This window comes from Heterodontus francisci, unplaced genomic scaffold, assembly GCF_036365525.1.
Source record: "Heterodontus francisci isolate sHetFra1 unplaced genomic scaffold, sHetFra1.hap1 HAP1_SCAFFOLD_419, whole genome shotgun sequence".
Taxonomy (NCBI): Eukaryota; Metazoa; Chordata; class Chondrichthyes; order Heterodontiformes; family Heterodontidae; genus Heterodontus; species Heterodontus francisci.
This window is the reverse complement of record NW_027140453.1, coordinates 1,039,127-1,054,569: the sequence shown is the minus strand read 5'-3', so window position 1 is coordinate 1,054,569 and position 15,443 is coordinate 1,039,127. Positions and strand designations below refer to the sequence as shown.

General features: G+C 46.6%; 1 gene segment (V, D, J or C); it reads left to right on the top strand.

Moving 5' to 3' along the window:
* The first annotated feature begins 620 nt into the window (after positions 1 to 620).
* LOC137359834 (T cell receptor beta variable 30-like) lies at positions 621 to 1,460 on the top strand. The segment is given in 2 exon segments: positions 621 to 668; positions 1,048 to 1,460. Coding segments are annotated over 2 exon segments (459 nt in total).
* The last annotated feature ends 13,983 nt before the right edge of the window (positions 1,461 to 15,443 follow it).

The following is a 15,443-nucleotide window of genomic DNA, read 5'->3' as shown; positions in this document are numbered from 1 at the left end:
CTATCGATCTATCATCCACTAACCTACCTGCCTCTATTCTTCACTTCATGACGTTAAATAAATGATATACCATTCACATCGATTAGTCGACCTACTCTCTGCAAATGTAGAAGAGTTCAACTCATTTTGAGTTATCAATAATGCCATGTCAATGATTGTCTCGCCTCTCTCTTCACTGTTGCCTCCATATATTAACAAGTGCATGAGGAGCGGGGTGAAAAGGGGTTTTAAAGGGCAGAGCTGAAAGGGTGGAAGGAGGAGTGTGGGGAGCCGTTATGCTGTCTGAGGGAAAGGATTGGGACAAATCCCCTTCTCCAACACCTCGCTACCTTCAGAGATCACCTGGCTTCGGTGTGAAAGCAAGCTCACAAAGAGATAAGAATGAGGATATTTACAGTGGAGCAGAAAGTGACGAGGGGGGAGGCAAGGGGAGAGAATAAAGAGGGAAACGGTGGCATAAAGAAGCAAGCAAAAGAATGGGGGACAACTTAAAGGTAGGGGCGGGGATCATTGCCTTGAGATAACTTCCTCTTATGACGATCCGCTCTGCCAACACCTCATCTCTCTCCCTCCCTTAAAACCCAGAGTAACCAGCAGAAAGTCTCTCAGATCCACCGCAAACATGCCTTTCAGTTTCATCCTCTTTGCTATTTCCCTTCTGGCGCTGAGTAGGTTAACACTCTGTCCCAATCACTCTTCTACATTTGATAATAGAAAGGAATGATTAATGATCTCAATAAAACTGAGCAGCGATTACTTGTTAAATCAGTAATCGATTATTTCATATCAGACAGTGAATTCATTCATCTGTCCCCCAGTTCGGGAAGACAAGTGCTATTAATATGATGTTAACTCTTTAATGTTTGCACCCACTTGCAAGCTGGTGGATTCCACAATTCTATTTTACAGTTGTTACAGATCCAGATGCTTGCAGGAAATTAGGACACAGACTGAATTTCCGTCGTTAATTCGGTGCAACACCGACGTCCATCGTCGCAATTGTAACTCCATCGATACCAGTTCATTCACTCTAATTTCTCTTTCTAGGTGTTTGCCGGGGTGATGTGATACTTCAATGGCCTCAGTCACTGGCTGTTAAACAACCTGGACCCGTGGAAATGAACTGTCTGCAGAAAGGAAAGATTCGCGATAACATGTACTGGTATCGTCAGTCCCCCGGCAGAGGATTCCTGTTAATCGGGTTTACATTAGCAGCAGGTGAACCTCAATATGAAGATGGATTTAAGAGCGGATTTGCAATCACGAGGACTCTGGAAAATAAGAAATCCACTCTGACGATCGAGAGTGTGAACGCCAAAGACGAGGCGGTGTATTTCTGTGCAGCTGCTGATGGGACACAGCGGTTCAGAGTCATTGGCCGCCTTGACAAAAACCCTCACACGTCTTCCTTCAAACGGGTGCATTTAATCCAGCATTCGGTGAAGAGCAGCCCTGGGTGATCGGATGCGGATCTGCATCTGTTCAGTGACCGTTCGAATCGCAGAACTCCCATGTTCTAACTCCCCACAACCAGTTATATGTAAATGGATGCTGGATAAAAACATTAGGCAGCAGGAAATAGCACGTCATACTGAGTTCCATACCAGAAATAGACAGTAATGTGGGGGTCTAAAAAGAGTGAGGAAGTTAAGGATATTCATATCAATTGAGAAAAAGTCTTGGAGAAACTTCAGGGATTAAAATCTGACAAGTCCCCTGGAACAGATGGATTACATACTTGAGTTCTAAAAGAGATATCTGCATAGATAGTGGAGGCGCTGGCTATGATTTTCCAGAATTCCTTAGATTCAGAATTTAAATTCTGCCATCTGACCTGGTGGGATTCGAACGCATGTCCCCTGGAGAATCCGCCTCCCCCCACCCCCACCACCACCACCCCCCGGCCTCTGGATTACTAGCTCAGTGACATGACAACTACACCGCCATCTGCCCCAGACTAGTCTGAAACATGGGCCCATCGGGCCAACTAGCCTGAATCTGTGCTGTAAATTCTATCTAATACGATGTCACCAGCGTCACCAGCTGAAGCAATGGATAAAAATGAGGAAGATGGAGCAATTGCAAAGCATGTCTTCATAATGCCTATTTTATCAATTGCAATGTGCAAATCGCAGGTGCCTGTAGTTACACGTTACAGCCAGGAGGTGGGGATGGAGCTCCACCGCAGCCTGAGTCCCACTTGTTTCTGAAAAGACTGAGCAAGCAATGCAGCAGTGAATTGACCCATCTACCGAATAGTGCCGGCCATCAAGCACCTAAATATTCTCGCCCCATTTTCCAGCATTTGGCCCGTAGTCTTGCATGCTATGGCGTTTCAAGTGCTCATCTAAATATTTCTTAAATGTTGTGATGCTTCCTGCCTCTACCACCTCGTTTAGCAGAGCGTTCCAGATTCCAACCACCCTCTGGTTGAGATTTTGTTTCCTCAAATCCCCTCTAAACCTCCTGCCTCTTACCTTAAATCTATGCCCTGGTTATTGCCCCTCCTATAAAGGGAAAAAAATCTTCCTATCTGACCTATCAGTGCACCTCATAATCTTATATACCTCAATCAGGTCCCCCCTCAGCCTCCTCTGCTGGGTATAAAACAACCCGAGCCTTTTCAGTCTCTCATCATAGCTGAAATGTTCCATCCCAGGCAACATCCTGGTGAATCTCCTCAAGACCCCCTCCAGTGCAATCACATCTTTCCTATAGTGTGGTGCCCAGAACTGTACATCCATATCGTCCTGAAATCTAAGGCTTCCCTCTTCACTATTTGCAACGTCAACAATTTTCATGTTGTCTGCGAACTTATATTTAATACCTGCTATATTCACATCAAAATCATTAATTTGCACCAGAAACAGCAAGGGCCCAGCACAGATCCCTGTGGTACACCATTGGTCACAGATTATTAGATTAGATTTGATTAGAGTTACAGCACCGAAACAGGCCCTTCGGCCCACTGAGTCTGCGCCGACCATCAACCACCCAGGCTCCCACTCGCAAAAACAACCCTCGACCTTTACCCTCTGCCTCCTGCCAATAAGCCAATTTTGAATCCAATTTACCAAATTGCCCTGGATCCCATGTGCTCTTAGCTTCTTAACCAATCTCTCTTGTGGGGCTTTATCAAAAGCCTTACTGAATTCCATGTAGACGACATCAACTACTTACCCCTCATCTACACATCAAGTCACCTCCTCGAAAAATACAATCAAGTTGGTATATATGTCAATCATTCCAATCTTTATGAACATCCCCAAACCCTGCAATAGATGGGACTTTGCAAGTCAATCCTGTGTAATTCTAATTCCTGCACCCACACAGGTGAAAGAACCACCTTCTTTGTTGGATACACAAGGGAAGTTCTATTGGTTGACATTGCAATGAAGTCACTTCCACACTGCATCACAAAAGCAGGCTGTGCACCAATAGGACTGCAGTGTGCGTGAGAGCTGGACCAAGCTGGAAGGTTGAAAGAAGGGTTCACATTCCTGCATCATGCTGTGCACTGTTTACCTCCATCTACTGTTTCTGCTGCTCCCAGGTTACTGCTTCTACTTGGAGGGAAATTCAGGCCCCAGTTAATCAGCTTTGAGACACAATTCCTGTTGATATCGAAGGGCTCCAGTCAGTTAGAGATTTGCTGGTTTGGTTTTACTGTTGAGGACAAGTGTCGTTATTTAGCGCCACTGCAGTTGTGCCCAGCGATTCTGGGAATCAGCACATGACCCCTGTGCTGGGGCGTCAGCGAGCTGATCGACTGTGGTGTGCATCGGGAGGTTTACCATTAAATCTCTCTCTCTCTCCTTATTGTGTCTGTTCTTTTTGACCCGATATGTTTCTCATGTTCCTCCACAGCCCGGTCCAGGAGCGCTCTCATTACCCAGTGGGGGGACCGGCTGACGGTCGCAGAGGGGAAAACGGCGGAAATGCACTGTTTCCAGAATGACACCGACTATACCTACATGTACTGGTATCGCCAGCACAGCGGAGCAGGGTTGCAGCTCATAGTGACCTCGGTTGGTACCTCTGATTCAACGCCTGAAGAGGGTTTCAAGGAGAGATTTAAAGCCACCAGACCCGATCTTAAAACCTGCAGCCTGAAAATACTGAGGGTGGATCAGACTGACAGGGCGGTGTATTACTGTGCTGCTAGTGATCACAGTGATTCAAAGAGGAGCAGGGCTGGGTCAAAAACATACCACCCTCTTATACTGTGAGTGTTAGAGAGGAAAACTCAAATAAGCAGAGTTCATAAAGACAGCTGTTCATTGATGAAACTTTGCAGAGTTTTCCAACAACTTTCAGAGTGTAGAAATAATCCAATAGTTTCTCAGTGCTCCCAGAGAGACAGCTCAAAATCCAAGTCCCCACTTCAGTACTTTCCAAAGCGGATGAAATAATCTCTGAAGAATTGGACAATCAAACAGGACAGAGGAGGCAATTCGGCCCATCGTTCCTGTGCCATCACTTCGGAAGATCTACTTATTTCATCCCACTCTCCTGCTCTTTCCTCAATGGGCGGCAGATATTTCCTGTTCAAATATATTTCCCAATCTCCTTTCTAAGTTACTGTTGAATCTGCTTGCTCCATCCTTTCAGGCATCGCATTCCTGATCAGAATAAGTCAACAAGTTAAAAGAAAAATCTCTTCGTCTGTGCTGGTATTGTCTGTGTGAGTCTGCATCTCTATCTTTCAGCTTGCAAACTGCTCTTAAAGTGATAAATAGATGGCTTGGTTCTGCTGAAAGACAGAGCCATCAAAGTCCCGATGGATAGATACATCTTATTATCTTAGTATATCACCCTGTACCGTTTAAACCGAACATTGTTGTGTTTATCACAAATTTTACCCAATCTTGATCATCCGGTTAGCAATCAAGTTACTGCCACTTATCATCGACATTCCTAATCACAGAATCAGAAAATTGTTACAGTACACAAGAAGGCCATTCGGCCCATTGTGTCTGAACCGGCCCTCCGAATGAGCAATTCATTCAGTTCCATTCCCCGCCTTCTCCCCATAACCCTGCACATTGTTCCTTTTCATAATTCCCTTTTGAATGCCCCGATTGATCCAGCCCACACCATCCTCTCTGAGCCTGCACTCCAGACATTAACCACTCGCTGTGTGAAACAATTTTTTCCTCATGTCATTTTTACTTCTCTTTCCAATTAGTTTAAATCTGTGCCCTCTCATTCTCCATCCTTTCACGAGTGGGAGCAGTTTCTCTCTATCTATTCTGTTCTCCAAGGAAAACAATCCCAACTTCTCCAATCTATCATCATAACTGAGGTCCTTCACCCGTGGAACCATTCTCCTGAATCTTTCCCTCACTCTGTCCAATTCTTTCATTTCTTTCCTCAAGTGCGGCTCCCAGAACTGGACACAATGCTCCAGCTGAGGTCGAACTAGTGTCTTGTACAAGTGCAACTTACTTCCATGCTCTTGTACTCTCTGCCCCTTTTAATAAAGCCCAGGATACTGTATGCTTCATTAACTGCTCTCTCAACCTGTCCAGCGCCAACCATGAATAATGCTTGTGGTTAATCTGCGTATCAGTATATTTTTATTGACAAACCGCTAACTTATCCATCTCATTTTCAGAAATTACATTCCAATATACCTAGGTAGAGCAATCCCCACCTTCCTGGAATGCACTGTCTCATAACTGCATTCAATTCACGTACTTTGGTCTAACGAAGGCGCAGCAGGAATTCCCAGGCGCTGGGGCCGGGCTTTCAGCTGAAACTTGGTCCAACTGGTGGAGGGTCCATCGAGCTGACTGAGACCGTCACTGGTGTCACAGTGAATCTCAAGAATAAGGTTTATCCGGCATCTCTCAGATCTGTACTCTCTGAATTAAACTGTGTTGAGTTCTAGCACTAAGCTAAACAGGGCACTGGTATGGAAGGCTGCTTTCTGAAGAGGCAGGCTTAGGAATGCAGGATTTGCTAGATGCCAAAAAAAACCAAGACACCTCGTTCATCTTCTGACATCCTTGTCGACCAATAATGTCGTTGTTGATGATGGCAGCCTTTGTAACAGTAGTTGTATTCCAGCAATGATGCTCAGCATAAAGCTGCTGGATTGGCGGAAAGAGCCACCTGGTTCAGTGATATCCTTTAGGGAAGGAATTTTGCCTCCCTCACCCAGTCTGGACTCACAGTGACTCCAGACCCCGGCAGCAGTGCTGTTCACCCTTAACTGCCCTGAGGAATGGGCCTGGTCAGCCACGCAGTTGCATTCAAGAAGAAGTCTGCTCAAGAGCGGTTAGACTTGGGAATAAAGGTGGCCCTCCCCAGCCCTCATCCCGTAACAGAACAGAAATAAACCAATTGTGGTGACTTGATCTACAACAGGGCCCATGCATGAGGTGTGGAAAGCACCAAAATGTCAGGCCCAAAGTCCCTGTTCCTCCCAAGCAGGCAGCTCTTGTCACATGTCATGTCTCAAATTAATCCTCGACTGCATCCCAAAAAAGTTCCTCACTGAAGGAAATCTATCAAATCTGGATTTGGATGGATCAATACCACGGGGCAAACACAGTCTTAGGGCCCCTATTGAAAAAAGAATGACCGGTGTCTCATTGACATACTTCCACATGTCATGGTAAATCTCTTCAACACTGACCTGTTCAGATGATAACCAGCCTGCTCTTGACAGAATTCCCTGGCGTGCTGGGAGGAATTTGTCCCAGGGCAGTTTCGACTCCAACGCAGCCATATAAGAGTTTAGAGATGCAGCACTGAAGCAGGCCCTTCGGCCCACCGAGTCTGTGCCGACCATCAACCACCCACGAATACTAATCCACTACTAATCCCATATCCCTACCACATCCCCACCTGTCTCTATATTTCCCTACACCTACCTATACTAGGGGCAATTTGTAATGGCCAATTTACCTACCAACCTGCAAGTCTTTGGCATGTGGGAGGAAACCGGAGCACCCGGAGAAAACCCACACAGGGAAAACTTGCAAACTCCACACAGGCAGTACCCAGATTGAACCCGGGTCGCTGGAGCTGTGAGGCTGCGGTGCTAACCACTGCGCCACTGTGCCGCCCTATCAGTAGGGTTTGCTTGACTGGAACCCGATCTGCAGTGAGAATGCACCCATAGAGATAACAGATAAGGTTCACCGACTCCCAATAGCTTTGTTGTCACGCTTCATATGCCAAAGAGTGGAGAATAGTTTTACTTTTCTTAAATAAAGGCAATGATGTCAAGTTGTTCCTTTCTGATCTGTCCACATTGTAGCATCACAGAAAGATTCAACACAGAGGAGATCATCCCGCCTCTGTTTGCTTTTGTGAAAAATCTATCCTGTTAGTCCCACTCTCCTGCCCTTTTGCCCTAGTCCTGGAAATCTTCTGCTCCAAGGATCTATCCAATTCCCTGTTGAAAGCTGAATCCCATTCCACTGCCCTTTCAGGCGATGTGTTCCAGATCATTAATACCCGTCCCAGTCAGAATCTTTCTCCTCGTCCACTTCTGCTTCTTTTGCCACTGACCCTAAATCAGCGCCTCCCTGGTTAGCGACCTTCCTGCCACAGAAAACAGCTTCTCCCTGTTCAATTTATCAAAACCCTTCCTGATTTCCAACACCACCTTCCTCTGGGTCCCTTAACTTTCTCTGCTCTGATTATAATTCATTCCGATCGCCTGGAAATTGCACTGAAATCGACAAACTTCCCTTATCAAGATCTGTTGGCCCTTAACTGGCTTCAGGGTTTGCCATGACGAGACTTCATGGTCAAGTGAAACACGGATTAGACCGGAAGAGAAAGATAATATTTTAGACGGTATGTGCTGTGATGACACAATGATCTGACACTGCAAACACGCAGGAACCACTTACATCAGAACATTAGAAAATAGGAGTAGGAGTAAGCCATTCGGCCCGCCGTGTCTGCTCCTCCACATAATGAAGATCTTGAGGATCTGCTACCTTCACTCCACTTTCCCGCCATATTCCTACATCCCTGGATTCCCTTGGTGCCTAAAATCTATGGATCTCATGTCTTCAATTTTCTCAATGACTGAGAATTCCACAGCTCTCTGAATTCCAAAGAGTCATAACCCTCTGAGTGAAGACATTCGTCCTCATCTAAGTACGATAGACGACCCCTTATCCTGAAGATTCGACCCCTTATTTCTAGGCTCTCCAGCCAGGGGGGAAACAGCCTCTCAGTGTGTCCCCTGTCAAACCCTCTCATCATCTTGTACGTTTCAAATGGATCACCTCTGATTCTTCCAGAGAATAACAGCCCATTCGACTCAATTTCTCCTCATAGGGCAGCCTTCTCCTCCGAGGAACCAATTGAGTGAACCTTCGTTGCAACCTCCTCTAAGGCAAATACATGCTTCCGTAGATAAGGAGAGCAACACTCTACAGAACACTAAAGGTGTGTTGTTACCAAAGTCCTAACTAGCTGCAGAAAGATTTCCTTACTCTTATGTTTCAAAGCTAACATGTTACTCGCCTTCCTAATTCCTTGCTGTACCTTGATGTAAAATTGCTCTGATTCATATACACGGGTCCCTCTTTCAGTATCAATAATGAGAAGAATGTTGTCATTGAAATTACTCACCCTGTTTCTCGACCACTTTTGCTGCAGCCCCAGATATTTTCAAATTGGACTGGAGTTCCCGACATCTACAACAGGCCATCATTTCTTTTCTTTAGCTTTTATGAAGTGGAAGACTTTTAATGGGCTCCTGACGGTAAGATGTCCTCCAGCCTTTACGGATTCGAGATGCTGTGCACATTTCCAACCTCTATTATGCCAGTGGAGTCGAAAGTGAGTTCCTTAGCTGATGTGTTCTCTGATGATTGAAGCAAAATTGCAGGGACGCAGATCAGAAGTCTTTTCCACGTGCCAACAAGATAGTAACCCTTTACTTGCAGGGTCCAAGATCGAGCAGCGTGATAAAACTGCCGGTTGGCACCCTGTCTCGAAATTCCAATGTGAGGTGAATGCACATAACCAGGAATGAATTCCAACTGATGCATCTTAGATCCAATAGTGTTAGTGGAGGGATTGCGGGGGTGGGGAGTTTCGCTCCATTTGTCACCATCTGGTCATCTTTGCACATGGCAATAAATAATCCGACATCTCACTGGAAGTAGGTAGCATTGATCATACTCGGACTGCGACTCCTTTACGTCAGATGGATGATCCAAATGATGAATGGTGATGAAAATTCCCTCTGCGGCCGCCAGAGGGCGCGATCACTCGCTGAATGGAAATTCATTGTCTGACATCTGCTCGAATCCGAATTTGCAGCCACAAGTTCTGCGGAGAACTGCGCCATCTCCTGGTGGAAACTGAGAATGACCAGACAATCTGTTTTAGTAAAGTTGGTTTAGGGATGTCTATTGCCCCAGATAATCCTCCAGAATGCCCCTGTTATTCTCCGAAATAGTGGCTATGAGATCCTTCCCGTCTGCAGTCGGGACCTCGTTTTAACATCTCAGCCAAAATAAAGAGAGTACCTCGGTGCTACACCTCCACATGGTGCAGCACTTCCTCTGTCCTGCACAGTGAGTGTCAGCCCAGATTTTATGCTTAAATCATGGTGCGGGGACTTAAACCCACAAACCTCTGACTCAGTGCCGAGGTACTCCCCACTAAACCACGGCTGATATATAAAGACACATCAGAGGAAGTGGTCAGTCAGACAGGGTGCTTTGAGGTTCTCCCATCTGTAGAGATGACGAATGCTACACCGCCTTTTGAAACAACCAGCACTCTGTGGACTAATCAGAAAACCAAGAGTCGGATACACATTTTTTGATGAGGTAACAGAGAGGGTTAATGAGGGTATTGCGGTTGATGTGGTGCACATGAACTTCAAAAAAAGCGTTTGATAAAGTACTACATAACAGGCTTGTCAGCAAAGATAAAGCCCATGCAATAAAAGGGGCATTATCAACATGGATACAAAGCAACATGGAACAGAGTAGTGGTAAACAGTTGGTGTTCATTCTGAAGGAAGGTATATAGTGGGGTTCTCCAGGGACCACTGCTTGTCTTGATCGATATTAATAACATAGACTTGGGTGTGCAGGGCACATTTGCAAACTTTGCAGTATTGTGAACCGTGAGGAGGATGGTGATAGATTTTAAGAGGACGTTACATCAAGCGACAACATACAAGTGCTGAAAACTATAGCAACAGGACGCGAAATCCCGGTCGTGACAAATTCGAATCAAATTTTCTGTGAATGCAGAGTTTAATTCGTCTCCCCCCGTGGAAGAAACGTCAAGCGAAACTGCCGACAGAGTCCGTTTCTGGAAGACATGTTCCAAGTCCCAAACCTCCTGTTCACAGGTCAGCACGAGCGTGTAATTAAACAGCTGCAGTTTGCATTTATATAGCGACTTCACCGTCCCGAGATAAACGGCCCGAAGAGTGTAAATCTGCCAACTATTTGACACAGAGTTACAGCAGAAATTGTTACGAGGTGTGGGCCAAAGCTGGGCAGCTTTGGAGGAGAGAGAGGTGGAGGGGGTTTGGGAGGGAATGGCAGACCTGAGGTCGCTGTCAGAGGAAGGAACGGCCGTGAAATGAAGAAGCGATTCGGATTAGCGGAACAATAGCGCCACCTACCGCCCATCGATCGCCAATGCAGCCAATTTCGTTAATTCAGCACTGAGGGAGTGCTGCATTGTTGGAGGGTCAGTACTGAGGGAGTGCTGCACTGTTGGAGTGTCAGTACTGAGGGAGTGCTGCACCATCAGATGGTCAGCACTGAGGGAGTGCTGCACTGTCCGAGGGTCAGTACTGAGGGAATGCTACATGTCAGAGTGTCAGTACTGAGGGAGTGCTGCACTGTCAGAGGGTTAGTACTGAGGTAATGCTGCACTGTCAGAGGGTCAGTAATCAGGGAGCACTGCACTGGCAGAGTGTCTGTACTGAGAGAGTGCTGCATGACAGAGTGTCTGTACTGAGGGATTGCAGCACTGTCAGAGGGTCAGTACTGAGGGAGTGCTGCTCTGTCAGAGTGTCAGTACTGAGGGAGTGCTGCACTGTCAGAGTGTCAGTACTGAGAGAGTGCTGCACTGTCAGAGGGGCAGTACTGAGGGAGTGCTGCACTCTCAGATGGTCAGTACTGAGGGAGTGCTGCACTGTCAGTGGGTCAGTACTGAGGGAGTGCTACACTGTCTGAGTGTCCGAACTGAGGGAGTGCTGCACTGTCAGAGGGTCAGTACTGAGGGAGTGCTGCACTGTCAGAGGGTCAGTACTGAGGAAGTGATGCACTGTCCGAGGGTCAGTACTGTGGGAGTGCTGCACTCTCAGACGGTCAGTACAGAGGGAGTGCTGAATTTGCACCTGAGATTTTAAACCAGCAGCTGGTCTGCCTTCTCAGGTGAGACGCACTACATCCCTTGGACTGTGTCCTGAGGCAAATCGCAAAGAAACATGCCATTCGGCCCAACACATTCATGCTGGCGTTCATCCTCCACACGAGCTCCCTCGCTCCCGTCTTCATCTCACCCCATCAGTAGATCCTTCCAAATCTCCCCCACCCCATTTGTTGATCCAGATTCCCTCTTGAATACATCTCCGCTATTCGCCTTATCCCACTCCTTACATCCTCCCACTCTCTGGGTAAAGAAGTTTCTCCTGAATTCCCGATTTTATTTATTAGTGACTCTCTTTCTATTGATGGTTCGGAGTTCCTGACTCCCCCACAAGTGAAAACATCTTTTGCACGTCTACCCTATCAAAAACTCTTTCATAATCTTAAATCCATCCATCAGATCACCCCCTCAGCCTTCTCTTTACAGCCCTTCCTGATCATTATAACCTCTCAGTTCTGATATCATCCTTGTCATTACTTTTTTGCCCCTTCTCCTGTATCTCTATATCTCTTTAAAATGAATACCAGAACTGGGAAAAGTGCTCTAACTGTGGTCTAAGCTAGATTCTATACAAGTTTAACATGACTTCTCCTCGCTCTATAATGTCCAGTGAACATTTAGAAGCAGCAATAGATTCCTACTTTGTGCCATGTTTGCAAAAGGACAAAGGGAAATGTACTTACTTTGATGACTCCATAATCGCCTTTCTTTGAAAATGTTTTGTGTCCATATCCCAATCCTTCATTCAACGTCCGCCTTTATTGTTAGAAATGTTTTGAACCTCTTCAACCCAGAACCTCGCGTTACCTTCATCTGAAGAGCAAGCAGCATAAGAACCGAACAAAAGAGTAAAACCCTCAATGTTAGAGTTGAGGACCAGGTGCATGGGCGATGGGTGTTGGTGTGCAGACAGATCAGCTGAAATGATAACAGCACCGCAACAGAACACCTGGGAACTTGCACACCCCTGGTTTGGCAGACCTGGGACTCTCTGAGTGATAGGTGAAGAGATTGCAGTGTACACGATTTACTATATACACTAAGTGCGTTCTGTTTGTGGACCCGTAGCCGGTGCTTCCTGAGATCCTGCAGGTTGTAGAGGGACAATGCAGGTAAAGAAAAGCGTAAGGAACGGAGGCAAGGATTGGGATAAGGGGTGCAACAGAGGGAAGGAATTGAGATGGACAGAAAGAAAGTGAGAGAGAAAGAAAGAAAGAGTGAAAGAAAGTAAGAAAGAAAGAAAGAAAGAAAGAAAGAAAGAAAGAAAGAAAGAAAGAAAGAAGGAAAGAAAGAAAGAAAGAAAGAAAGAAAGAAAGAAAGAAAGAAAGAAAGAAAGAAAGAAAGAAAGAAAGAAAGAAAGAAAGAAAGAAAGAACGATTCGAGAGTGGCTGAATGGCCTCCTCCTGTTCCGGTGTAACAGGTTCAAGAGGGGCTGAAGGCCTCCTGCTGTTTCTGTGTAACATGCTCCAGAGGGGCTGAATGTCCTCCTCCTGTTCTTGTGTAACAGATTTGAGAAGGGGATGAATGTCCTCCTCCTGTTTCTGCGTAACATGTTTTAGAGGGGCAAAATGTCCTCCTCCTGTTTCTGTGTAACAAGCTCTAGAGGGGTTGAATGCCCTCCTCCTGTCCCTGTGTAACAGACTGGAGAGGGCCTGAATGTCCTCCTCCTGTTCCTGTATTACAGACTGGAGAGGGGCTGAATGTCCTCCTACTGTTCCTGTGTAACAGGCTCGAGAGGGGCGGAATGTCCTCCTCCTGTTCCTGTGCAACAGACTGGAGAGGGGCTGAATGTCCTCCTCCTGTCCCTGTGTAACAGGCTCGAGAGGGGCTGAATGTCCTCCTCCTGTTCCTGTGTAACAGGCTCGAGAGGGGCGGAATGTCCACCTCCTGTTCCTGCGTACAGACTGGAGAGTGGCTGCATGTCCTCCTGCTGTTCCTGTGTAGCAGGCTCGTGAGGGGCTGATTGTCCTCCTCCTGTTCCTGTGCAGCAGACTGGAGAGGGACTGAATGTCCACCACCTGTTCCTGTGTAACAGACTGGAGAGGGGCTGAATTTCCTCCTCCAGTTCCTGTGTAACAGACTGGAGAGGGGCTGATTGTCCTCCTCCTGTTCCTGTGTAACAGACTGGAGAGGGGCTGAATGTCCACCACCTGTTCCTGTGTAACAGACTGGAGAGGGGCTGAATTTCCTCCTCCAGTTCCTGTGTAACAGACTGGAGAGGGGCTGATTGTCCTCCTCCTGTTCCTGTGTAACAGACTGGAGAGGGGCTGAATGTCCTCCTCCTGTTTCTGAGTAAAAGACTGGAGAGGGGCTGAATGTCCTCCTCCTGTTCCCGTGTAACAGACTGGACAGGGGCTGAATATCCTCCTCCTGTTCCTGTGTAACAGACTGGAGAGGGGCTGAATGTCCACCTCCTGTTCCCGTGTAACAGACTGTAGAGCGGCTGAATGTCCACCTCCTGTTCCAGAGAATCAGGTTTGAGAGGGGCTGAATGGCCTCTAATTGTGCTCCGTAGCTCTAACTAAATTTCAGCACCTCAGTCTCAACTGCCGTCACTATGTGAAGTCCTCGGGAGCCGTTTAAGCGGTGGGGACTTGGAAGTTTTGCGTTCCTCTTTTTTGTATGAGTGTCTATCACTGTGGGGACAACAGGGACACGGTGATAAAATCCAATGCAACCTCCGTACAAAAACCTCGCTCAACACACCTGGTGGAGGATCAGCAGAAGAGCAGTGACAACAGAGTAAACGAGTCAACATGGCCCAGGATTATGGCGGGAACTGGGCCCTTTTCATCTTAAAGATGTCTCAGAATGGTCCAGCCTTATAACCTAGAACATTCCTGTGGAAAAGAGAACAGCAGTGTGTCATTTGTGTGGAAACTGGTTACTGTTTAACCCTTAAACCCCACCCTGGTGTCCAGGGACCAATATTGATCCCTCAACCAACATCACAAAGAATGATGTGCTCATTAATCTCATTGCTGTTTGATGGGACTTCCTTGGTGCAATATCAGTTGCTGTGTCTCCCTGTGGTGACCACTTCCTAAACAAACTGCTTCATTGGCTGTAAGCTGCTTTGTGCGTCCTGATTGTCTTGACCAGTGCTTCCTAAATGCTGAGCAGGTCACTTTTAGCAATCAGTTTCCGACTGGGTTGATGTAACGTGATCTGCTGACGTGCTACAACACACCACTCAACTTCGGGGCCGGCACCAAACTGACGGTGTTAGGTAAGAAAAAGGGACATTTTTTTCCCACTCCCTTCATGTCCAGCTGTTTGTATTCCAAGCTTGTTCCCCCCAACCCTCCACGGGCAGTTTAAAAAGTCAGGCTGATGACAATGGCCCTTCTTTCTGATTTGCAAAGACCAGTCCAATATCACCCTCGCCTGTAAACCACCCCGTCCTGTCTCGTTCAGTTCCAAGGGGAACATCTCCCGGGTCTGTCCATGACTGAGTTTAGAGCATCGTGCAGCAGAGATAGCTTACTTCGGCGATGGGACCAAGTTGACAGTGTTGGGTAAGGCGACTGTGTATTTCTGTTCCTCCTATCGATCAGACTCTATGTCTAGTTAAAAAATCACCAGGAGTAATGTTCAGATATTAGCTACATAAAAGGGTTAACTCATGAGGAATGGTTACTCAGACGAAGCTGATAATCCCTCGAATCTAGAACATTAAGGTCTGATATAATGGAGGTGTTTTGAGGTGTTGGATAGATAGAAAGAGAAACTGCTTCCTCAGGTTGGGGGGAGCTCAGAATAGTTTAAATTATTGCCTTTCAGGGATGATATCAGGAAGCACTTCTTCACACAAAGGGTAGTGGAAATGATGGATTCCACCCCCACCCCATAAAAAACAATCTGCTGAGACTGGGGATCAATTGATAAATTCAAATCCAAGATTGATAGAGTATTGCGTATCGAAGATTACAGAACCAAGGCGGGAGTTAAGATTCAGATCAACCCTGATCTGATTGAATGGTGGAACAGGCTCGAAGGGCTGAATGGCCACCTCCTGTCCCCATGTTCCTACGACCTTTACGGTCATTGACATAATAGGA